We start from the raw sequence: 27,670 nt of genomic DNA, 5'->3' as shown, positions 1-27,670 counted from the left end.
CTGACATATCCTCACAGCTACTATAATTACACTGACATATCCTCACAGCTACTATAATTACACTGACATATCCTCACAGCTACTATAATTACACTGACATATCCTCACAGCTACTATAATTACACTGACATATCCTCACAGCTACTATAATTACACTGACATATCCTCACAGCTACTATAATTACACTGACATATCCTCACAACTACTATAATTACACTGACATATCCTCACAGCTACTATAATTACACTGACATATCCTCACAGCTACTATAATTACACTGACATATCCTCACAGCTACTATAATTACACTGACATATCCTCACAGCTACTATAATTACACTGACATATCCTCACAGCTACTATAATTACACTACATATCCTCACAGCTACTATAATTACACTGACATATCCTCACAGCTACTATAATTACACTGACATATCCTCACAGCTACTATAATTACACTGACATATCCTCACAGCTACTATAATTACACTGACATATCCTCACAGCTACTATAATTACACTGACATATCCTCACAGCTACTATAATTACACTGACATATCCTCACAGCTACTATAATTACACTGACATATCCTCACAACTACTATAATTACACTGACATATCCTCACAGCTACTATAATTACACTGACATATCCTCACAACTACTATAATTACACTGACATATCCTCACAGCTACTATAATTACACTGACATATCCTCACAGCTACTATAATTACACTGACATATCCTCACAGCTACTATAATTACACTGACATATCCTCACAGCTACTATAATTACACTGACATATCCTCACAGCTACTATAATTACACTGACATATCCTCACAGCTACTATAATTACACTGACATATCCTCACAGCTACTATAATTACACTGACATATCCTCACAGCTACTATAATTACACTGACATATCCTCACAGCTACTATAATTGCACTACATATCCTCACAACTAATATAATTACACTGACATATCCTGACAGCTACTATAATTATACTGACATGTCCTCACAGTCACCAAAAAATCAACTCGACGTAACTCTTAATGAAATTCAATGAGGCTACTGCAGCAGCCACTATCTACTACAAAAATGCTCCGACCTCCAACTCGTAATTCAAAACAATGACCTCAACTGTTCATGGAGCGATAAGCCGAGCAACAATCAAATGTATATATATTGATACAGTACTTCAAATTTGTGATATGAAGTTCGTGACGTATTTAAGTTTCGTGCTGTATCGTCTACACCTACTTTATGTATAAAAAACTAACAAGTAAGATACATTTCAAATTGTCCCTAAATAGTTCTCGACTTTGTAGGTGGTTGATAATTCAAGAAATGATATTCTGAGACGGGTCATTTGTACCTTATTTGGCATTTCGTATAATTATAATGTTAAGTGTCACATCTATAGAAACAACGTGTGAAAACTATTGTATCCTTTGTCATTGCAAGCCTGATCAGATTACGCTGATTTGGTGAACTTACTGCCCAGATTTCTGATAAACGAGACAAAAAGATAGGAATCATTAACATTTCAGACCGATCGACATGACAGTATGTCACTTAAACATCGGTTTCATTTTATAAATGAATTAGCGGTAGATGGAAGTTAGGATAATTGATATTCGTTCGTAGGTAGGGATTGAGGAATTTGATTAATAAAGACGTACGCTGGATTGTGATACGGCTATTAGTATGTGACTGGCTTAAGTGATCTTAGGAATTTATCTAGGGGATCAGACGACTGTATTAGAAGTGGATGAATAACGGGTGGCTTGATTAGAGGTTGATAGACTGGAGGTAACTTGATAACACCTGACTGGATTAGAAATGATGGCTGGATTTGAGGTGACTGGATTAGAATGGCAGGATTAGAGGGGCCTGGATTAGAGGTGACTGGATTAGAGGTGACTGGATTAGAGATTGTTGGATTAGTGGTGACTGGATTAGAGGTGACTGGATTAGAGGTGACTGGATTAGAGGTGACTGGATTAGAGATTGTTGGATTAGTGGTGACTGGATTAGTGGTGACTGGATTAGAGGTGACTGGATTAGAGGTGACTGGATTAGAGATTGTTGGATTAGTGGTGACTGGATTAGAGGTGACTGGATTAGAGGTGACTGGATTAGAGGTGACTGGATTAGAGGTACCTGGATAAGATGTAGCTTGATTAGAGAATGTTGGATTAGAGGTGACTGGATTAGAGGTGACTGGATTAGAGATGACTGGATTAGAGGTGACTGGATTAGAGGTGACTGGATTAGAGGTGACTGGATTAGAGGTGACTGGATTAGAGAGGACTGGATTAGAGAGGACTGGATTAGAGGTGACTGGATTAGAGAGGACTGAATTAGAGGTGACTGGATTAGAGGTGACTGAATTAGAGGTGACTGGATTAGAGAGGACTGGATTAGAGGTGACTGAATTAGAGAGGACTGGATTAGAGGTGACTGAATTAGAGGTGACTGAATTAGAGGTGACTGGATTAGAGAGGACTGGATTAGAGAGGACTGGATTAGAGAGGACTGGATTAGAGAGGAGTGGATTAGAGAGGACTGGATTAGAGGTGACTGAATTAGAGGTGACTGGATTAGAGAGGACTGGATTAGAGGTGACTGGATTAGAGGTGACTTGATTAGAGGTGACTGGATTAGAGAGGACAGGATTAGAGGTGACTGGATTAGAGGTGACTGGATTAGAGATGACTGGATTAGAGGTGACTGGATTAGAGGTGACTTGATTAGAGGTGACTGGATTAGAGAGGACAGGATTAGAGAGGACAGGATTAGAGAGGACAGGATTAGAGATACCTGGATAAGATGTGGCTGAACTAGAGATGGTTGGATTAGTGGTGACTGGATTAGAGATGACTGGATTAGAGAGGACAGGATTAGAGGTGACTGGATTAGAGAGGACAGGATTAGAGAGGACAGGATTAGAGATACCTGGATAAGATGTGGCTGAACTAGAGATGGTTGGATTAGAGGTAGCTGGATGAGAGGGGCCTGGATTTGAGGTGACTGGATTAGAAATGGCAGGATTAGAGGGGCCTGGATTTGAGGTGACTGGATTAGAGGTAGCTGGATGAGAGGGGCCTGGATTTGAGGTGACTGGATTAGAAATGGCAGGATTAGAGGTACCTGGATAAGATGTATCTGAATTAGAGATGGTTGGATTAGATAAAATTAATCGTAGATAAGTTATAGGTCCTTGTCGATACTTAAACAATACAGCATCCGTCACATATCCTAATAAAACAGACCGTGCGAGAATAATGGTCACTTTTGAAATGTATTCGAAAATAATTCATTCTTTCATTTATGTCCTCAAATGGGACAACATCGCTGTTAGAGATCACACAAAGATATAAACCATTGTGATATATATTGGGTAATACAAGTAAAGCTATTGTCTAAAATACACAATTCTCAAGAGAAGCAGTCGGGCAGAGATAGCGGTACCTGGTCACTCCACCTGTAGTATATCACCACCAGACCACATCTCTATCTATACTGTAACACGACACTTCAAAGTACTGTCTGTCTATCATCTCTAAATTACAGGTTGGCCCCTAAATATATAACAGTAACCCCACATAATGACCCCATCACTGTGTCGTTCCGCCGAGGTAATATAGGCCCGCCAGAAAAGTTAATAGTACCGCGTTAGCTTCTAAATTGAATGAATACACGTTTCAATGTTCGTGACCTCTCGTGTAAAGGAGGATCGGGGTCAACAACCAGACATTCCTGGTGAATCCCGATACTTATAACCGCGAGCACGCGATATCCACATCTGTTACAATCAAATAGGCTATTTTTATCTTTCAAGTGGTTCGTTTTAATGGCCTTTTACTTTTTATCTGTTCATTTTGAATGTAAAAATTCCATTAAATTGCCAAAAATCTGCTTGAGCTATCAGTAATAACTTGATGTGTTTTGTCAAATGAAGCGCTCATAATTGAAAATGGCAAACAATGATAGCGATTCTACACGATTTAAGAAAGTGTTCCAATATCAGGATACATTGTGGCTGTATTATATACAGCGTACAAATCTACACTCCATACGGAGACCTGTTTATATCAGTTACTTCTCTGTTGACCCATCTATGCTGTCTTTAAAAACATATACACAATTAGCACATCTATTAATAAACCTGTTCATGGAAACCGCATGCTAATATAAACAAATTGTCGAAATCCAAGATAATAAATCATTAACATCACTAAAGTAAAGCGACATGTATAGATTTCTTTAGTCTCGGTGAATATCATATATGTGGGTTAATAATTCTTTGTGCAAACCTACCGTCAAATCAATAATAAGTAAGTGCTTTAATATATTTTTTCATTTGAGGTTTGGATGTGTTATGGTCACAGAGGTGGCGTTGTACTATTTACTTACGTAGATGGCGCTGTAATATACACAGAGGTGGCGCTGTACTATTTACTTACGTAGATGACGCTGTAATATACACAGAGGTGGCGCTGTACTATTTACTTACGTAGATGGCGCTGTAATATACACAGAGGTGGCGCTGTACTATTTACTTACGTAGATGGCGCTGTAATATACACAGAGGTGGCGCTAACTATAGGTGGCACTGTACTATTTACTTACGTAGATGGCGCTGTAATATACACAGAGGTGGCGTTGTACTATTTACTTACGTAGATGGCGCTCTAATATACACAGATGTGGCGCTGTACTATTTACTTACGTAGATGGCGCTGTAATATACACAGAGGTGGCGCTAACTGTAGGTGGCGCTGTACTATTTACATGTATGGCGTGACCGCAATGCATACCACACCTGCATCTGTAGATGATCCTTTAGCAATATGCCCTACAGGATAACCCACTGGAACTATGTGACATATCATGGTATCCTCTGGTGTTAGGCCTGCTGATATGACAGATCTTTGGTACGGTCGGTATAATGTATTCCTCACATACATGTACATTATAAATCTTCCTTTGTCAATTGCGTGTATAAAGGAATTACTTTCTTATATCGTGTTAAATGTTTGCTACAAGATATGATCTAAGGATAAATTTAATGTACATCTGTTAACATTGCTACCATGACAAAATGTCTAACAGGAATGTGTTTCTACGATACAACACATTAAAATATCAACAGAAGGTGTTCTGTAACATCAAATAGCGAAAAGTGATTTATCTGCAGATAAAGAGCTGATCCAACATCTTTAACATTTAATGAAAAGACTATTTGAATGTTTTTTATCTTTCATTTTTTTATTATTTATTTTTCAAAAATACAAAAAAAAAGGCAAAAATCTTTCAATTCAATTATAATAGTTATTTTAAAAATCCATAGCTAGAAAACAACATCACGGATTTCAGTGCTAGGTCGTCAAACACAGGTGTGATATTTACAGGTGTGTATATACACAATCGCTCTCTAACATAGACACGGCCAGGTACCGGGCGTCTATACATAGTAGGGCCAACAGTAGCGACGGAACGTGCCTATATATTATGACAGATGGAATATTATTAATGCTGTTCGGCGTTCATGAACAAAACCTCCAAAAATGTGAGATGAGATGGGCCCCCTCCCCTCCTGCCTAGCGAACCAATTAAACACTGGTTTAAGAATACATCTATCTCAAGATATCAACGTTTGTAAAAATAATTCCCGAGACTAATACTGCATGGGTTGTTGTTTACGAAATTCCTCTCAATGAAGTTATCTGGCGAGTCACAGTGGCACAGTTTCTAAATATAGTCATAGAACTGCCCTCCCACGCTTGTTCAGCCTGTTAGGAAGCCTCCTATTGGCAGGAATGTTTGGATTGACTTACTAAACAAACCACGCCCCCTTCAAGTTTTGTAGTAAAAATGTCATACCTACGGACCTACATATAAGCGTGGTTTGCGACATTCCTCCAACAGTAGGTCTAAAGCCTCTCACGAACAGAGTACCTGTATCTTCAGTGCTATACTGTAATATATATATCGGTGCTGACGAGTTAATCGGACTTATAGCAAGCAGTGCTTCATTACATTTGCGAATCGGATATTCTGTTTATCACATACACGCTCATTCAGGATGGATTTTAAATTCCTTATCATCATTTCCATAGTTGGAACCTGTTACGTGGTAGGTTTTCAATCATTTAAATATATTTGATATGTATATATTTTTAATTTTCAATATGTTTGCATTTCAATAAAAACTATGAAACTATTTTTTATTTTATCGCACCGTTTTTCTACTTTCCGATTTTAGACTATGTAGACCCTGCAAAATTCGCTTGTAGTATGTATGGCGATATTCATAGCCTTTATACGAGGGGAATAGACACTTCAAATAGTTTTATTTCGGTGCATTTTTTTATAATAAAAAAATTGCTTCCACCTTAATCATGCCATGGAAGGCATACAAACACTGATATGTCTCATCGATAAAAGTTGGATTGGACATGTTTTTCAGTCTTGTCATCAAGCTTTCAATGACATTGCTAGATGCAGGCTTACAATACATAGGGTATAAGAGGTTCTGGTGTGTATCCGGCTGTGCTTTTATCACAAAGTAAAGACCATATTTAAGTCGTTGCTAACTCGTTAGCTATCTTATTACCCATTAAAATAGTTCAGTGTTACATAAGTCTGAATTTCGGACACTGTTTTACGTGAACGCGGTATAACTTCCTGTATGCTACTGTGAGCGTATCCTGTTGATGTTTAAAATGTTTAGTATGTATTTATAGCTCCCCAGAAACAATCGTGGATTTTACATATAAAAAATATGCGAATACAATGTTGCAGCATATTTTATCCTTTGCATTGTAAGCTGATGAATGATTAACCTATTTCATTGTTTTTATTTACAGAATTCACAGCATTTATTGACCCCTGGAGGTGAGTAGCTACGTGTGTCGATTTCGTAGTATTTGGTTGTCAGTTTCATTGTGATCAGCTGGTGGTTGAGCGGTAGTGCTATATCCGTCTTTGGGTCGGTCTGCGTCCCACTGCAATAGATAAGAAATAATGTTTGCTTATACAATCTGACAGCTATGACAACATCATCCGCGCTTGCTTTCAGTTGTTGATGAAAATGTTAAAGTTGTGATGTTTTAATAAGATCTCTTTTCTGCATTGCTGGATGTTTTTACGTTACATTTTTCTCACAATCTTCATTTACCTTTTTTCTCATCATCTTCATAAAGACCACGTGGCATTCTCCTTCAGACAGACTATTTATGTCGTGGTATATAAGGAATTGCATCATATATGTTTGCCTTGTATATGATCAATATTTGGCTTACATGTCGTTGTACATGTATCAATACCACAATGATAATGGTAAAATTCAACACGTACCTGGTCCACAATTAAGTCATTGCTATCGATTTGATATCATACGTTGGGTATTGACAATTTTTTTTATGAATCATTATGAATCAATTTGGACGCATTATAACATAACAAGGTCCTATCATATGAGTTTTGTCATCTTATATACATTTTTTGTGAACAAAATTTCAAATTCCATTAAAGAATGTAGACAGATTTATAATCACTCGCTAATGTGATCCAGTAATTGTGAATCTTTTATTACATACCATAAAAAAATAGCTTAAAGCTAGAATATCATTAACATTTCACTTTGGTAATGAAGCGTGCTCTGCGCTGGTTTAGGGTTGAATTGAGTCCGTCTGTTATATACCAGACAGTCAGTTGATTGTGTCATAGAGATATACCATGTCGGCGATCAAAAACTCATTAGTACGATTGTACTTGATATACTGGCCTACATTAATAACACCGTGGATTTGGTCAATTTTCCAATGTTTAAGATTACCTCTGTTCTGCTTAATTATAGCCTCACGATTTTTAAAGAGCTGTGCTAAATATATCCAACTATTTTTTACATTACTTTTGCATCAATGTTAAAGTCGAATCCGTGTAGGCATGTATGAGAGTACCAGAAATAGATAGAATGTTGGATTAAGTTGTTTTCCCTATACAAGACTGCTGACAAACATGAGCAACTTCATTTCGTTGTGCGCTATCTTTGGAGGCTGTATGTTAATCTTTAAATACGAGGGATAAAATGTTACATTTCATATACGAATTCATACTAATTAAGTGAGTTATATATTTACCAATAAAGTCTCAGTGATCAAATTATGAAAACAAAATATGATTCCTAAAACCAAACGGAATTTAGTATGCATTTTAGCTGTTAGGCATCGCTAGACCTTGACATTGATATAGCAATTCTGTCCAAATAACCGGATATTTAAGATGTACAAACAGTATCATTATATAGGGCGTATGTGTATGTCGTACTTAAATGTTTGTAAACGTTTGGTTATTTTACAGGTTTAAGTGGTTACGTCATGGTTATGACGTCATCTAAAATAATTCCAATAATGTTTCTGTGTGTGGTTCTCCGCACCATCTTTGGTATCTAATTCTAGATACATTATTATGTATGTGTATGATGCTGATCGATATATTGTTCGACGTTACGTTTGGGTTGACGATTGCAATCCATGTGTTGTCGTCTCGTTACATTAGATAGGCGATAAGATAGTGGCTGTTTGTTTTGTTTATCACCCCATGAACAGCCAGGATAATTTGAGTAGTAGTGTCTTGCCAAAGGACGCACCCGTGACATCTCAGAACGGCCCGTTTCTGAGTTTCCCGGGAAACACAAACCCACACGGGTACGGAGCGTCGTACCATGAACCTAGGATCTTCACCTGAGGTTACGTTGTCCGTGCTCTAACCGACTGAGTTATCGTAAATAATTAATAGTATTGAACTTTAACACGAAATGCTAATATTACCGCTTTATTTATGTATGTTTATATCCATATCTGTAAAAACTTTGAAATACAAAACATTAACATTTGATTTGAAATAGATGTATATATAAAGTTATGTCCTTAAGCTACCCACGACTAATAATCCCTCGTCGGATCTGTCGTGTTATTATATGCGTAAAATATCGCTCCTGTTAATCGAGTCCTTGGAAGAATGGTGAAATCTTTGTTTCCTAAACCTTACTCGCAGTAAGATATGTGATTTTAGTTACTTCTACATCTTAACGGGTCTGATCATACAGTTAATAAGAGAGCAGCGCCGTGTGTTTGTCTGTGAATGTAGCTTATTGTAACAAATATCATGCCTCCTGACAGAGCGGACCTCGGTTTTATCAAAATGGTGACTTGTTTAACACTGCTCTTCTTTGTTTAAATTCTGCCTCAGTCTCGTGATAGATAAGCCTAGACCCAGTCTAATTAATTAAGGTAAGGCATCGATTATCCTGAAAGGCGAAAGATAGGAAATTTTTAATCGTAAATTTCTCGTCTGTCGATTTTCGAGATCTTGGACCGCTAATTTAGTAACAATGTTTTACCTGACAACACAAATAGACATCATATAAGCGTGTGCTGTTTTATGAAATCAACATACGGAATTGAAATCCACCGTTAAGGGTCATCTATATAGCAGAACAATGTTGTATTTCAAATACGAATAAATATCTTAAAACTTGCACAAAAATAGTCATATAATATACCAAAATGTTTGTTTGGACACGTAGTATCTTCAAATCACAAATAATTTGATGTAGATGTTAACCATTTCTTCTATAATGTTACTTTGTGGTAAGTTGTAGCATGGAATAATTCTAAGTCACAAAAATAACAAAACCTGAAAAATAGTTCAGGTGTCATGCTCTTAAGTGTCCTTAGCACAGGGTAGGAGCATTTGTTTGACCGGATTTGATTTTATGTAGGTATAAACACATATTTTGTTTTGACCTTGAAATGTAAATGACGGCTGTGGATAATATTACACAAATATGGCATAAAGGGGGGCATTTAAGCCATTAAAAATGCTCCTACAGTATATCATACTTTTAAGGCATCTGATTATAGTAAGAATAGCCATTGTAAGACAAATTGTCAAACTGGTGAGTTTTGGGTCTTTTTCAGAAATATTTATCTTTTACCCCAATCTCAACGTATGAACATTTTTTCCTAAAAAAAGGCTTCCTATCATGTGTAGACTTCTTTATAGTATTTCATAAGAGCATTTTTGACGTTGGAAATACCTTCTTATATGCCATAATTGTCTGATATTATTCACAACCGCCATTTGCATTTCAAGGTCAAAATAAAAGCAGTGTTAATACATATCATAAAGCCAAATCTAGCCAAACCAATTCTCCTATTTTTGCTTTTGACTCCTGTGAGCAAAACGACATGACTGTTTTGCGCAATAAATGCGATACATATGAGTTAATTATGTCCCCCTGAAACATTCATTTTTCTCATGTTTTGTTGAAATTTACAAACAGTTGAACAAATTAAATGTCCATAGCAAGGCCCACAGTTTGACAAAATACATATCAAAATTTTATCAAGTTACTTCTATTAAATTGCACCCTAGTAGGGATTTATAGCCTTGTAAAATATCAACTGTTTTGGCTGGATTTGCTGTTTAGATGCCCCTTAATGCATGTCATGTGGATATTAAAATCGATTTATCACTTTTCCTTTTTGCCAACCACAATTGACGCGCGACATCAAAGGGCCTTCATACAAAAGGATATCATTGTTGTCTATAAATAGATCGATTGTACCTGGGAACATATTATAAGATCAGGCCGTGCAGGTGTTAAAAGACTGCACTATCTTCTTTTGTGAATATCTTTACTGTTATTGTAAAGATGCTACATCCCCGATAGCTAATACACTATCTCTGACGTAGAATGGGATCAGAAGTGCAGGTATCAATTATATTTAAATAAATAATACCACGGAATGAAACAATAGTACCAGCGTCCTAAAATCATCGTTATACGACCGGGGACTAAAAACCAATGAGGCGAAGCACATTATAGTTTTTTCGGGATGTAATTTATTTTGTTTTTCAATGTCATTAGAGAAACTCAAAATGTTAGAGGATGGTAATAGCGTTAAGTATGTAACTTGTACTATTGTTTAAGGATATACAACAATAAATTGTTGTTTCCAGTCTTATAAATCTTTGTTGAACATGTAGCACTTTCAAATGTTATAATTTGATCACTCAGATTTAAGAATGCTGCCGGATTTTCCAATTAAGCACAATAACGCGGAATTCATTAACAGCTATCACAATTTAGTCCAATGTTTTCGGGGCTAAAGCTCTAGAATATGTATCCCGATAAAATGTGCCAACTGCTTAAATATTGTAGTTTACAGTATAAAGATAGTTTCCAAATTATAATCTACACGACATAATTAATATTGACTTGTACAATTGATAATTCGCTCGCTCTAGGATTCTCCAATTGAAGCATATCTTAAATAATATATTGTTCATATTCATTATCTTTAATGGGGTTACACGCCGACTTTCTCTTTGATTCGATGTCTTCTTTCGTTCATTTTTTTCACTATAAGTACGAAGTGCAATTTCGTATTAAAGATAATTATTTCTATTTTCCGTAAATAGATTAGTTGTGACTAGGTGTCAAAGTACAGATTCTTATTATAACAGGGGTTAGTCCTCGGACGAGGCTCCATTGTGTATTGTTTTCACCTGTAGGAGCTTATCGTATTCATAGTAACTTATTCATACTTAAGTAGACTCTAGACATTATGTACTGACAAAGATATCGCGAGCTTCACACCATAAGTAATAAGCAAGTGTCTAGTGTGGGTGGTGTAGATAGTTAGGTAATGTCTCACCTCACTGCATGTAAGTTATTCACGACAGGATTTCCATGTTCGGAGTGATATCATAGTCTATGCATGCTTCATCTTTTTTATCTGAATGAAATATATGATATATTTGAAAAGGAAATGTCTCCGACTGACAGTTGGATACGTTGAATCACGTGATTATACCGTATTCTTATTTCTGTACACGGTTCATACGTCATTACATATTTATAGCTATAATTTCTATAAACCTTATATGGGAAGATATACAGCCGTCACAAAATACAAGGATAAATTCTAACGACAGGTGATACCAATAAACAGCAGAAGGATCGAACGAGCCTATAATATGCAAAGTAGCTATGCCTGAGTGCCTTTTATCATATAAGGCAATATAAACACACAATGCAGTAAATGTATATATATATGTATAGATAATCGAGGGCGTATGAACATGTTAAAAAATTCATAGTGTAAGTCCTTTATTTTTTCCACACAAATTAGCGAATGGTTTAGCTAGCCAATTATGTTTTGCATTGATTAATGATATTTCAAGGAACTTATATATATATAAATATTTGAGTACATATGTACGTGATATTAAGAAAACAGTATTTTTTATGTTCGACGAGTTCCTCAATTCTACGTACATTGGCGTGGATGAATAACAGTTCAATAAACGATATATATAAATGATATACTAGTATATGGAATTGTTCAAAATATTGCAAGTGATTTTAATTTTGGAGCACTCAAATTTTTGCGAATCTCCAAATTATAGCAAATTTGTGCAATGAAGAATGAGTGCATTCACATATGTTCTGTAGGAACAGCACATACACATTAGCGTCATTATAACGCAACACTAACGCTAAAATAAGACCAGCATTCAGATACGTACGTTTACAGTAGGTGAATAAGTATAGACGTAATTTACCGTGTGTAATGATAGATCTTAGGTAAATATCCATAATACATAGTAATCAACTAAAGTCGTCTTTTATCATACGATATAACACATATTTATGAAGATTTAGTAACGTTTAATACGACAGATATGATGAATGGTGGGATATTAAACTCAGTTAATGTATCACCGTAACGGGATCAGAAGAGTTGACCGCTGGTCATACGTGTCCTTCACGTACAAATGTATGTTGATAAGTAATAATGGTCTATTATATAGGGATCGCTTCTCTTGTATCAATGAGTAAATATGACAGGAAATAGTATACAAAAACTGAACAATTGAATATTTAATGTGTTGACAGGATGTATGTGAAATAAATTTGAAACCCCAATGTGATTAATGATGAATATTGAAGTTGTAAAATGCAGTGGTTGTTAGTGTAATCTGACAGCTGCTCACGCGCATTGAGAATGCAATGTAATACAAAATCTCACTTATGCAAATCTTTGTACCTGACTCCTGACGCGACAACATGCCTCTGACAAGTTATTGTATGCTTGTGATATCACGGGTCATGTTATTGTATAGTAGATTTCATTTCACCAGGAAGCTAAAGAATTTCAAATTATTAATTAAAGAGGTATGATAGGCTCCCTGATGTATGTTTCCTCGTGCCGTTAGGTTGAAATTTGTGACTTGTTATTTCATTATAAATATATGTAAATGTCATTCACATATTTCGGTGTTCATTCATGGTGTGTAATGTCTTCTGACATCTGTGTCGGTTTCACGAAAGTTGTAAGCTATAGTACCTAACATAAGATTACCGACACTTTTTCTGTGAATGTTGTGTGTCTGTACTTCCATATATTTAACACCTTGTTCATCCTGTGCTTGTCTTCCATGTTTGTACCACTCACATCATATTTTCCTTTCAGCTGTGGAATACTACTGTGGGAACAAGCCAGCTGATGTTGTGTTCCTCATTGATTCCTCCAATAGTATATGGGGTCCCGACTTCCTCAAACAAGTCAGCTTCATTAATGAAGTGGTCGATATGTTCCAAATTGGTAAAAACAGAACAAGGATTGGTCTGGCAACCTACAGTACTGACGTTCATACTGAGTTCCACCTAAACGAAAACTACGACAGGGCCTCCCTTCGACAAGCTCTCTCCCGTGTCCGTCAAAGAAGGGGGTTCATCACAAACACAAAACTAGCTATCTGGACCATGCGGAAAAAGATGTTTAGTAAACACAATGGCGCGAGACCCGGAGTGGTCAAGGTGGCTGTAGTGTTGACTGATGGTCAGTCCAACAGTGTTGTGCGGACAGTTTGGGAGGCAATCAAGGCTCGACGTGAGGGAATCCACATGTTCGCCATTGGTATCGGCTCCTACATCAACAGGCGGGAGCTGAGAGGAATGGCGAGTAAACCTGTAGCCGATTACATGTTTGAAGTGAGCAACTTTGGAGCGCTCGAATCCATCAAGAACATTCTGGCTATTAAAACATGCGTTGGTATGTACAGTTTATCTGGTATGAAGGTTTAATTCATGTATGTGATACAGGGTATATCATTGTTGATAAAATATGTGGTTTTTATTTTACTCAATAACGAACTCTTCACGTCTTACTCCAACACATATGTCCATCATTTACCTAAATCCCCGGTTGTGACTTCACTATATGAGATTTATCCTGAAGATAGCCATATAGTTGACCAAGTGTCTCTATTCAAATCGGCAGAGCCTATAACACAAAAATAGAAAGAAAATATTCGGAAATCATTCCACAAATCTGACTTGTCTACACACAACATTGAGCCTGTACGCCCAGTTTCAACCGAAAGGCAAATGATCCCAGATACAATAGTTAGGATATTGAAAATGCTCAATAACAACAGTTCGGCCATTAAATAAGAATGCTCAGATACAACAGTTCGGCCCTTGAATAAGAATGCTCAGATACAACAATTCGGCCATTGAATAAGAATGCTCAGATAAACAGTTCGGCCCTTGAATAAGAATGCTCAGATACAACAGTTCGGCCATTGAATAAGAATGCTCATATACAACAGTTCGGCCATTGAATAAGAATGCTCAGATACAACAGTTCGGCCCTTGAATAAGAATGCTCAGATACAACAGTTCGGCCCTTGAATAAGAATGCTCAGATACAACAGTTCGGCCCTTGAATAAGAATGCTCAGATACAACAGTTCGGCCCTTGAATAAGAATGCTCAGATACAACAGTTCGGCCATTGAATAAGAATGCTCAGATACAACAATTCGGCCATGGAATAAGAATGCTCATATACAACAATTCGGCCATTGAATAAGAATGCTCAGATACAACAGTTCGGCCCTTGAATAAGAATGCTCAGATACAACAGTTCGGCCCTTGAATAAGAATGCTCAGATACAACAGTTCGGCCCTTGAATAAGAATGCTCAGATACAACAGTTCGGCCATTGAATAAGAATGCTCATATACAACAGTTCGGCCCTTGAATAAGAATGCTCAGATACAACAGTTCGGCCCTTGAATAAGAATGCTCAGATACAACAGTTCGGCCCTTGAATAAGAATGCTCAGATACAACAGTTCGGCCCTTGAATAAGATTGCTCAGTTACAACAGTTCGGCCATTGACTGAGACTGTCCACTTATAACCGTTCGGTTATTGAGTTAATTATTCTCACATACAACACTTGGGCTAATCAGTCACGGGTAATGTTAATATATATGTATGTTCATTTCCTGCATTCCTCTACGACAATCAACACACACATATACAACTACATAATGTATTACATAACAGCGAAAGATATACATATCCCCATACCTAATCAGGAAAAGATCAAATTCCTTTATGCTTACCACATGCATACATATACATTCAATCCCAAATATGTCACACTGCGATACTGACAACATATTATACATTTGGCCTTGGATGCCAGACTTCATTTGCAATTAAAAGTAGTTTAATTAGCAGGAAACGTGTTTTAAGAACGTTCTTCCTCTAGAGTGACGTCTGATCATTTTATTAGCATAATGCTAGCAGTTGGCTGAATATCAATACAGCAATAAGCTTTATATAACCGAAATTACGTGTCGCGAAAACCTTACGAATTGCAGTATTCACAAATTTTACGATACTTTTATTATTTTATTGGGCATGTGAATCGAAAAACAAAAACAAAAAACAAAAAACGGCGATTTAAATCGTGAGAAATGTACGCAATATGTGGTATGGTTTACAAAATTATCTCCTAATATTTTTCCCAAGCCAACAAATCTTATTTTATATACGTTTGTCGTATTCGTTAAATCAATAGAGAATATTGTGCAAGAGTTATGTCGAAGGTCAATGCGTTTCTCCGTTGATTTGTCCGTGTTCTATCAGAAATATCACACCGAGTTATATATTTATATATATTCTATTGCTGTGTGGTATTTGTCCAATAAAGCTATGATGTATGTTTAATTCGACAGAAGGTTATTTACGCTCTGTTAAAGTATCTTTGATCATCTCAGTTAAGCTTCACAAACAAATCAACACTTTGATGATAGCTTGGGGAAAACCAGACTCACAGCTCTTCAGGTTAATGTCAAATATTTACACTGAAAACATGGCAATAGATTTAGGGTATGTTTACTATTGCATAATATTCATGACCGTTTCCTGTTGTGAAAAGACCATAGACGCATTTAGTGAATCTTTAATGTTTTTATTCAATGACTTGGTCCAGCCCCGGCGATTAAATTCTCCTTCAAGCTAATTCGGTTAAGTAGAAACCCGGAAACACTGGCTGGAGGAGATCTGGCTTGGATATCCTTCGGACTTATCTGTCGTTACCTGGTATCCAGGTAAATAAACTACATACTTAACATCACAGTGAGAATATGATTATAAATTTACGTACATAGTGCGCAGTCACTTTAGGCACATTATACACACATAACACGACATTCAGACGAGATTCTACTTCACAACAAACAGCTGTACAAGGAACTTACCTGTATCCTGTATGACTTTAAACCCAACAGTAACACTACCCGATACACCTTACAACCTACATTAAAACATCCATATAGCCCATTGGGCTGAAAATAACATAAACCGTATTGTGGATTTTCGAAGTAAAATTACCCGAATTCCTTGATTTTTGTCATTTATGAATCACCAAAATCTTGATTATCAGAAAATGCTACAGATTAAATACATATACAATGAGTTTAACTTGTCCATTGTCAGGGAATAGACTTACGAGATTTGGTATAAAGTGTTTATAAATATCTGGCCAGAAGCTTGACATAAGAGATATTATATGTCTGGTGGTTTAGTCATTTTATCAACATTGGATTACGTATACATACCCGCTGTCCTTTTAACGTTGACATACAAACATTGCATGCTCATTTTAATGTCTGGCATGTGTAAGTGAGTAGTTTTGTTTTTTTTTCTGATGTAGATCTATTTTTTTAAGATGGCCGATATTGTGTTACTGGTGAATATCTAACGCCTAAGACTTACTAAAACTTCATTACTGGTTGATCAGATAATTTGTAAGAAAATCATTACTGGGCAAAAATTGATTTTATTTCATCGTATTTACCGTCATGACAATAAGAAGATAAGTTGATAACGCAAAACGGTGAAGGTTTTTCAATTTTAAGTAAGAGATTGATAAATTGGTTTTATGTTAATGATATACATCTGTGAACATCGATTAATATATTGTACATGTTACTATTCTAGTTACTCCACGTCCCACGACAACACGTCGGCCGACGACGACAACAACAACTACGCCAATGCCAACAACGACGACCACTACGCCAACCAGTAAGTACCACGTGGTGTATGAAACTATGTTAATCATATCGCTCTTTTCTAGAAAAATATCAGTTTTGCTAAGATTTTCGGAAAGAATTGCGAGACTTTTAAGGTGTCATGTTGACACACTGACCGTTTCTACAAATACTACACAAAAACACTTATTATTGATATTCAATGTTATTTAAGTTTGTCTCCAAACCCCTTAAGCATATATTTAATCAGGATAATCGCTGTTTTATTTAGGCAAACGAACTCAGAACTCGTTGCATCAAATTTGTCTTTACCCCTTAAAACATAATCAAGCAAATTAGTCGCTGTTTTATTTAGGCGAACGAACTCAGAAATCGTTGAATCAGGTTTTTAAGACTACGGAAGACATTGCACAGGAAAAATAGAAACAAAGACTTCACATCCTCAAAATATCAACCTGTGATCATTTTTTCTCCGGAAGTAATTTCAAGCGAGATAGCAAGCATTCAGCATCAATTGATCTGTTGCACAGTAAGCTACCCTAGATATGACTCACACCCGTAGTTGTTCGTTTTCCAAGGTCTCGTATAGTGACTGGGCGGCGTTGGAATGTTTACCACCTTTAAGTACATGATTACTTACGACACACAAGACATCTTGCTAATGTATAAATCATTATGTAGACAAGGGTTCCAACAGGAGGTCGCAGAGAGTATCTCATGGTACATGCTAGGTGAATACATGTCTAAATACGAGAAACTGCACTCGGGGGAGCATTACTTTACGATAATTGTGTAAGCATACCTTCTCTATTACACCTCAGAACCTATATAAAACTAACAGATATATATTTGCTCTTTTTGACATCCACGTGTGTCAGTATGTAATTACACAGAGTAGATTACTGTGAGAATAGGTATATAATTACACAGGATGCGGAATTGCACAATCATTTACAGATGCTAATTGCTATTACATAAACTCGTCCCTTTTACTGTGGTATTACGATGTTTCCAGAACATAAGTAGAAAACCATATGATTTCTTGTTCCCTCTGTTATCGTATGTATAGCAAAGCTGTGTCGTGCTTTTAAGCTCTACTGTATAACATATGTCCTAACCACAAATTAAACCACCACTTCCTGTCGACAAACGAGAACCAGTATCTCTTAGACTGGTCACGTTTGTAAGTGCAAATACTGTTCAGATAGCGATATCTAGTCACAAACATATACTTGTTGTTTTTGACATGTCTATCCCTTTGTTGGTGCATGCACCTATGTTGCTTTGAAGAAGTCAGTGTTTGGAACATAGATACAACTTTTATAAAGGTTTTTTTTTCATATTATTATACTTACAATGCAGTCTTGGATTCCCTGGTATCATATCAACACGTTGGCCCGTAGCATTTCTGAGGAAAAAATGCAGTTTCATTCATGTTTGGTCTGATGTATTCAACACGCAATTTGTGTTGAAACAGGATAAAAGCTTGTGTATTTTTGCATGATCAATTGAAAATCAGTTAGAGATGTATTTGAAACAATTGTGCACTTCTATTCACAGCTACGACAACACCGACCACCACCACAACCACGCCCACAACAACAACCACTTCAGTACTGGAGCTGGCCCGCTCTGGTAAGTACGGCGACAGTAGACACGACTTGTTCTTAATTATATACTTGCTTGGTTCCTAATGTTTAAACATAAAGGAAAGCTCGAAAACATATTTACGGAAGTAATATAATAAACTATTCATTAAATGCAGTTTTAATTATATTGTATATATCACTGGCTTCTATCGTTGTCGATAATCTTGCTTGTAGAAAACCTTTCAAAATGCATTTGCATTTACCTGCTTAAATCATCATATGCTAAAGATGTAAACCCAGACACTTCGTGAAATGAGTTTCACAAAAATACATGCCTGTCCAGCTGTTTGATAACCTATTTCATTTCACACTGGCATGGCCAATGCACAAGACATCTTTCGTCAACAAGGATTATTTGATATTGAATTAAGTAGTTTGTGTATGACATCAAGACGTGGGCAGATAATTCAACATGTGTCATATTTCAAGCGGAAGTTCCTAGGGTGTTGTAAATTATTAATTACTTTTTCAACCTCACTTCTTGTTATGGAAATATGAGAAATTCAAGATAAACCGACCCTGGTGAAATCATGAATCGTGCTAGGAATTTTAACTTGTGTAATAAACAAGTCTGTATTGGAACGCTTTTTTTTCTAGTTTTCATGTTTAGTCCTTCTTTAGATTTACTAGTAAGTTGTTTTTTTTAATTTTCAGTGTGTTCAGACAGACAGACAGACATAGTGTTTGCTTTTGATTCCTCCAACAATGTCCGAACGAATGAATTTTACCAGCAACTAGACTTCGCTAAGAAAATGATAGAATTGATGTCCATTTCCCAAGATACCACCAGAGTTGCAGCATTTCTTTACAGCGACCAAATTCAGCGCATATTTGAACTGAATGATTTTGATGATGCAGAGAGTATGAAAGAATCTTTAAATAAAGTGAGTAAATCTGCTGGACGATCTCGAATGAGCGAAGCTCTTAGGTACATCAGAACAAAGAGCTTTAGAAGAAGCGTTGCCAGGGACGACGCCTCCCAGGTCGCCATTATTATAACCGGAAGTCCCGCGATGTACCTCCACCGAACCAAGGTCGAGGCCTCTAAGGCACGTGAGGCGGGAATCACACTGATCCCTATTGGCATTGGTGACGTCAATATTAATGAGCTTCGGGCCATATCTGGATCCCGGGACGACGGACTTTACTATACCTTGCCATCGTTCAGTGACATTGAGAATATACTAGCACAACTCGCGATAGAGTCCTGCAAAGGTAATTATCAAAATCATCACCATTAACCCTATAAAACAATGTACACACCAAAGCCTTGAAATAAAACCCAAACCATTCAAATACCATAATAGCTAATACAGGTCATTCAAGATGCAAAACAAAACTTTAATCATCGCCTTTTCTTCTGCCTTTAAAAGGTCGATATTGGCGTGTACAATTATTCAATAAGAATAAGACGGTCTTTATATATTTTTATGATTTTTTTTATTATTGTTATTATTATTTTCGTTTTTATTATTAGACCTAGAAGTCAATGATTAAAACAAACATAAAATTTAATGGAAATGAAACATACACCAATTCAAAACATCCTTTTAATATATCAATGATTTGACGCTTATCGCCACAACATCATCTTGAATTATTTATGTTATAAAGCATCTTTTTTTTCTTTCCAGTTCCTGAGCCAGTTATATCCATATCAGACCAATGTAAGTGATAAATTCCATAAGCTGTTATAAATATCTCAAATCGACATATGAGAGTCCTCGTTATTAATGTATTAAAGGATCTAAATATTTTACAGATGATTTATTTCATAAGTTGCTTCTTTTCATCACATCTTTGTCGGTCATCTAAATGTCAAAATTTGTTTCATCTGAAAAATAATGAAGTAATATATTGATTTTGATTTATTTCAGCATGCGGGTCTCGCCAGGCTGCGGACCTTATGTTTATATTGGACAGTATGAACGCGGGAAAGAAAAATACTAAACGCGCTTTGGCTTTCATTCGCTCGTTGATAAGTGAGATTGATGTGGACACAGACAAGATTCAGGTCGGACTCATGTCAGCAGAATGTCAGGACGATGAGACGGGATTTGCACTTGGTGAACGACAACAGAAGGATGGCGTCTTGGAATCCTTATCAAACATCCGCGGTACAGACATTTCACAAATTCTAAAGCAAATGCGACGCGGAGCTTTCAGCCCAGCCAACGGTGGACGAAAAGATGTCCGCAAAATTGCTGTGCTTATCATTGACGGAAAACTAGAAGAGCCCATACGAGCGCTTACCGAAGCACAGCGCGCAAGGATACACGGCATTGAGGTTTTCGTCATACAAGTCGGTGAGGATGAAGAGTCATCAACGGAAGCCCGGATGATGAGTGACGCGCCGACTACACAGCATTATTTCCAAGTTCCAGATTACGCCGCATTGATGGAATTAAAAGATGCGTTCTGGGCAGCTCTTTGTGATGGTGAGTACACGTTAGTAGTTATAGTTTACGCGCCATTTTCAGTAATTTTTGACCTGTGGTAGATTACCAAGTAAACGTAGATATATAGATAGATAGATAGATAATAGATAGATAGATAGATAGATAGATAGATAGATGGATGGATACCGAAATCTTATCAACACAAAGCCTTTTATGGTGTTTTGGTATGATATAAAACTTTAACAATCTTACTTGATAATAGTTCCTAGCTTAGGACATTGGTAATGGTTCTTAGCTTAGGACATTGGTTATAGTTCTTAGCTTGGGTCATTGATTATGGTTCTTAGCTTGGGACATTGATAATAGTTCCCAGCTTAGGACATTGGTAATGGTTCTTAGCTTGGGACATTGGTTATAGTTCTTAGCTTGGGACATTGATAATGGTTCTTAGGTTAGGACATTGATAATAGGTTCTAAGCTTGGGACATTGATAATAGTTCTTAGCTTGGGACATTGATAATGGTTCTTAGCTTGGGACATTGATAATAGTTCTTAGCTTGGGACATTGATAATGGTTCTTAGCTTGGGACATTGATAATAGTTGTGAGCTTGAGATTTCAGTTGTAACATATAAATGCAAAAATTGCTATCATCAATCAGTGTCGCCTAATATATGCCCAACAAGAAACCAATGGCCTCGTAAGTCTATGGAAGTTTTATTTTTACCATTGAAACAGACCCATCATTATTTTCTTCTTTGTTTTAGTTTGCTTATAATCTCAATATTTAATACGCACAATATCTGGTCAAATGTTTAGTCTGCTTATAATCTCAATATTTAGCACGCACAATATCTGGTCAAAAGTTTTATTTCATCAAGCTGACAATACATAATGACTTGGAATTTTTTATCTAAATTTCTAAATTTTCCGTTATGGGGCCTCGTACAGCAAATAATTTCAATAGCTTACACCAGATACATCTAATTATAGCTCTCGCTGTGGAGGTTTGCAGCGAGGGTGATTTGTGTTCTAGTTAGACATATACATTATATAGGGACAGTGACTTGTCTTCTAGTTAGACATATACATTATATAGGGACAGTGACTTGTCTTCTAGTTAGACATATACATTATATAGGGACAGTGACTTGTCTAGTTAGACATATACATTATATAGGGACAGTGACTTGTCTAGTTAGACATACACAGTATATAGGGACAGTGACTTGTCTAGTTAGACATACACATTATATAGGGACAGTGACTTGTCGTCTAGTTAGACACATACATTATATAGGGACAGTGACTTGTCTTCTAGTTAGACATATATATTATATTGGGACAGTGACTTGTCCTCTAGTTAGACATATATATTATATTGGGACAGTGAATATATTTGTCAATATTAACTAAACGGATATATCTTCAATCAAAACATTTTATCAGTGTTCCCCTCACCATGAAATTAACCCGCAAACCTACTTTCAAGAACTGGACTCTTTAAGCAATTGTGTTAACAAAATAGCACTTCATATCGGTTGACAAAATATCTCTACCTATAGTATAAGGTCTCTGGCTACCAGATAACTAAAACGCACAGTAGTGAAAAAAAGGGGGACGTAGCTTCTATGTTGTCCGATAAGACGTGTTTAATGTCTGTAAGACTGTCATTGGTTTCTCCTCTCAGATTAGTTTAATTGCTATCTACCGATCGCATCGAGTTTATTTATCTTAATGGGACATAACCAGCAAAAATGGTTCACACCTTAATGCAAAACATCAGAGCCCTGGCTGTGATTATTAGAAGAACAAGAAAATATCACCGAGTTTCCTTTTCAATTCGAAACGAAAAATGCAAATTCTTGTTTCATGGTGGTAATTGTCTGATAACTTATACCAAATCCAAAAATCAAAGTGCCAAATATATGGTTTTCATTTAGCGATTTACAGCACATTACTTAAGGGCTTATCTGATCATATGAGTTAAAATGCTTAAATAACCTTGTTCAAACTTTCCACGGTTAGATGACAAGGTTCAAACGTAAGATTCCGTGATAAATCGTGGTAAAACTGGCTTTTGTTTCTGACTATGTTCATTCGGCAGGTTGATGGAAAACACATAAGATATCTGAGCGTGTACACAAAATTCTTCTTTTACAAATTTACGATCTTTCGCTCAATTTAGTATAATTTATTTGACACGGTTTGCCGTTTATGTGTTCCGCTAGAAATACGAGACGAGCTTTATCTCGTGTCAGTCTGTTTCTATGTCGATTTCTTAGTTGTTTTCAAAATGCGCTGATCAGGCAGAAACCTGCATTTCTAATGCGGTATACACGCACAATTTATCAATCTTCTAATGTAAAGCCTTTGATAAATAACTATGTTAACGCGATATCAGGGTCAAGCTGACATTTTCATTTGAAGCAGCATTCATTTTATATTTTAAGCTGCTATTCATCGCGATATTTACAATTTCAAACAAGGAAGAGTATTAACGAAACGTCAACGAGGGATAAAAATGAAATTTGATATAGTGTAATTTAATGACCAAAACGTCATCATGATAAGACCATATCTAAGTTGTTTTTATTTTCTTTGCAGAATTATGAGGTGTCTTGGGGCGACCTTGAACGACTTTTGAAAGCATAACTTGTGATGGGACCAATGTAAAGAATGTCACGTGATTTCGAGGGAAACACGTAAGATAGAATCCATTAGCAATGTACGTAACGATCTCAAAGCATCGGTACAGTTCATGGACATATGAAGGAAAATGGGTATACAGTGACACTGTTAACAAAAAACTAAAAGGGACGTTGTTTACCTGAAAAGGTGAACAACAGCGAGTTTGCCAATTTGTGTGTATACCAAACAATGTTTACCAAAAACAAAAACAGAAACCTGACCGGTAAACAACCATTATTCCATGTCATAATGAAATCATTATATACCGGTGAAATATGTGCAATATTGATGTAGCACAATGTTCGAGGTAATAATATGAACTCGCGCCACTGACTTGTCACGTGACCGTAGCCATGTTGATTGCTCATCATAATTCACTGATATGATTCGAGGACGATGTCACGTGGTGTGGATCGATGATCATCTTGATATGTCTCGCGATTTTTCACTTTTTAAAGAAGATCACTGACATTTAAACAAAATCTGTCAAATTTTATTCTTTTGCAGGAAGCTATTTTTTCATGTTATTTATAAAACAGCATTAGAATTTTCATCAGTTGAATTCTAACGCTAATTCAAGCATAATATTTGTACTAAAATATGTGTTTGATATACATGTATCCTATCATTTCGCAAAATTAAGCCAGTATGATATCAATATACCTCGCAAAGTACAGTTTTTTTCATAATGTACGCGCAATTGAGTATAATTATCAATACGGTAACTTCAATGGGTTGATTCACATGTCTGACTAGACGATAGACATACATGTTTGAGCCTTTATAGGAACCAAATGTGAACTTGTCAACGCTAATTCGATAATGTGTTACCTCTGTGTGTATTGGAACAGATGCTAACTAAGCGAAAGGCCCTTTAACCGTTTCTGATTCAAAGGAACATACTGCCTTGTTAGCTTGACATGAAAATTAAAGCATTATTTTGTCAAGTTTGTAAAACAGTTTCCATGCATCATGCACGTAATTATCAAACAACAAAGCCAATACATTGAAACGCTTGTTTATATTTGTTTTCATATTTTCTATTTGTTTTTTTTTTATTATTGCCTTTATTATCAAAAAATGATTCAGACGTTAACTGTACTGTACAGGCCTTGGTGTGATAGAGCCAGGCATGGCCGCCATTTAATAACAATGCAGTGTTTTAATCATTTTGTGAGATGTGAATGTGTGTGGTATTAGATAATGCATTTAATACATTTGAATTTGATCATGATCACTTAAGATGTGTTGTATGGTGCAGTGTGCAGAACGTCTGCGTGTGTCTACAATGTCCTTTGTTTTAATTTGTCCGTTGATCTGGCGAAGAAAAATCCGAAATTGAATAGTATCTGAGGCATACACATCGTACCTTTAATAGCTTTGCTAGAGCCCGTATTTTTTTTATTTTTTTACGAGGCTTCGAAGACAATAAAGCGATGAAATTGTATGGCATGTAACAACTTCATGTGGTGTTATTTGTGACATCAACAACTGTATTAAAGCAATTATCTAAGTAAGAATACACTGTGTGCTGATATATACAAAGGGTAAAAACATAGACAGATTATCGCTAGTGTATGTATAAATAATCAATGTTGTGCATTTATTTGTTTTATGTCTAGTAGAATGGTCTGTGGTTATTGTTACGATGGTGACCACCACACGGAGTCGGGGGAAATACACCGGATATTGGTCCAGATTTCTCGAAAGGATTTTTTTTTCTTTTAATTTACTATAAACCGAAAAATAATTTCGTCACTTTTTTAATTTTGCATGTTATTTTTATTTTTCATTTTATTTATATATATGTTTTTTTTTAAATATTATTATTTGAGAATACAGTAATATGATTATCTTTTAATGTTCCGCTAATAAATCTTTTAGAATAAAAAATAAAATATTTCTTTGCAATGAAAATACTAAGTAGAATTTATATAACATGGACATTTTTTTTAACGAGTTTTATTTCACTTCGAGAAATCTGGACCTATTTTGCTGAAATCAAAAGGATTTATTGTTTAAACTATTGTCTTTCAATACATTGATATTCCAGACTTCGTTAGACGAGGCCCAGTAGACAATTAGATAGCAACTACGCGTACATATAATATGTTATACACTCGTATTCAATTTCTAAATCCGTATCTCCCGTAAGGATATATTCCTGAATTCATGGATTATGTTGTTTACCACAGTTATTTCCTTTTTGTTCTGAAAGTATTATAAACTTCTTCACAGTTCCACAGTATGATGAAATGTGTCGACGGTAAAAAAACAAACACAAAAAAAGAAAAAGAAACAAACAAAACCAAACAAAACAAACGAAAAAGGCAGAGAGAGCCATCAGTTCAGATTTACATTTTGAATATCTATTGGGTCTCGTCTACACGAAGAATCATCGCATCTCGTCCTATCATCTGTATATAATCATCGTAATTAAGCGTGTAAACCACTGTATTACTTATTTATGTAAGATATGTAAAAAATGAAATCCACTTATTCACATATGACCATCGACACTGACTCGATCACGTGATATTCTGATAGACATATTAACATTTTAGGAGATTATAAAATCATCATCAACATTAAAAGATAAAGTGATTCCTAACATACCGTTATAGTAACCATCTTACGTCATACTTACGTCATACTTACGTCATATATCAGCAACATTAATTCCGGAATATCACGTGATCGATGTAAATTTCGTGTCGTAAACTCGGCTTTGTGATGTTATGACAGCACAAAATATCAAATGACGTCATAATTGGTAAATGACGTCACATTTTGTGAGGTCAGTAATACTGACACATAACTGTATTGAAAAAAAAAATGATGACGTCATGAAACTTACTGATGTCACAATTTTACATTTGCGTCACAGTTTATTAAAGTTAACGATTTATTGTGACGTCATAAATACTAATATGGCGTTACATCATAAATTGTGCTGACGTCACGAGTTTAAAGTGACGATATGCCTGCAGTATCTGTGATTCTGTTTTGTACCAAAGTGCTTTACAAAGAGTGAGTGTGAGAGTGTTACGTTATTGTATATAGTGTAAAACGACAATGTTGAAAATGTTAATAAAATTGACAACGACGAAACTCTGTCCATTTTGTTTCATTTATTCATTTTATAATTGCAGAAATGTTAGGCCCTTGGGTTCTTGTAAAACAAGAGGCCCACGGGCCTTAATGGTCACCTAAATTTTGATATATTTTAGCATATTTGGCCCTGTGACCTTGAGTGAAGATCACGGTCATCCATTTGAAAAAAAACACCAAACTTGGTAGCCCTTCATCCCAGCATGCTATATACCTAATATTGGGTATCTGGGCCTTTTAGCTATTAAAAAGAAGTCATTAAAGATTTTAATAAATTTGACTTCTGTGACCTTGAATGAAAGTCAGTGTCACCCATTTGAACAAACTTGGAAACCCTCCATTCCAGTATGTTTGTGACCTAATATTGTG

General features: G+C 36.0%; 1 protein-coding gene across 1 annotated transcript; it reads left to right on the top strand.

The window, feature by feature from the left end:
- The first annotated feature begins 5,927 nt into the window (after positions 1 to 5,927).
- Positions 5,928 to 27,306, top strand: LOC117332649 (cartilage matrix protein-like). The gene is made up of 9 exons (XM_033891638.1): positions 5,928 to 6,159; positions 6,893 to 6,920; positions 13,574 to 14,155; positions 17,400 to 17,486; positions 19,013 to 19,087; positions 19,756 to 20,316; positions 20,736 to 20,768; positions 20,979 to 21,539; positions 24,107 to 27,306. The coding sequence occupies exons 1-9, from the start codon at positions 6,109 to 6,111 to the stop codon at positions 24,112 to 24,114; spliced, it is 1,986 nt and encodes a 661-aa protein (XP_033747529.1). The 5' UTR covers positions 5,928 to 6,108; the 3' UTR covers positions 24,115 to 27,306.
- Positions 27,307 to 27,670: the final 364 nt, after the last annotated feature.

The sequence above is a fragment of the Pecten maximus genome, chromosome 8 (genome assembly GCF_902652985.1).
Source record: "Pecten maximus chromosome 8, xPecMax1.1, whole genome shotgun sequence".
NCBI lineage: Eukaryota > Metazoa > Mollusca > Bivalvia > Pectinida > Pectinidae > Pecten > Pecten maximus.
This window is presented reverse-complemented; position numbering and strand designations above follow the sequence as displayed.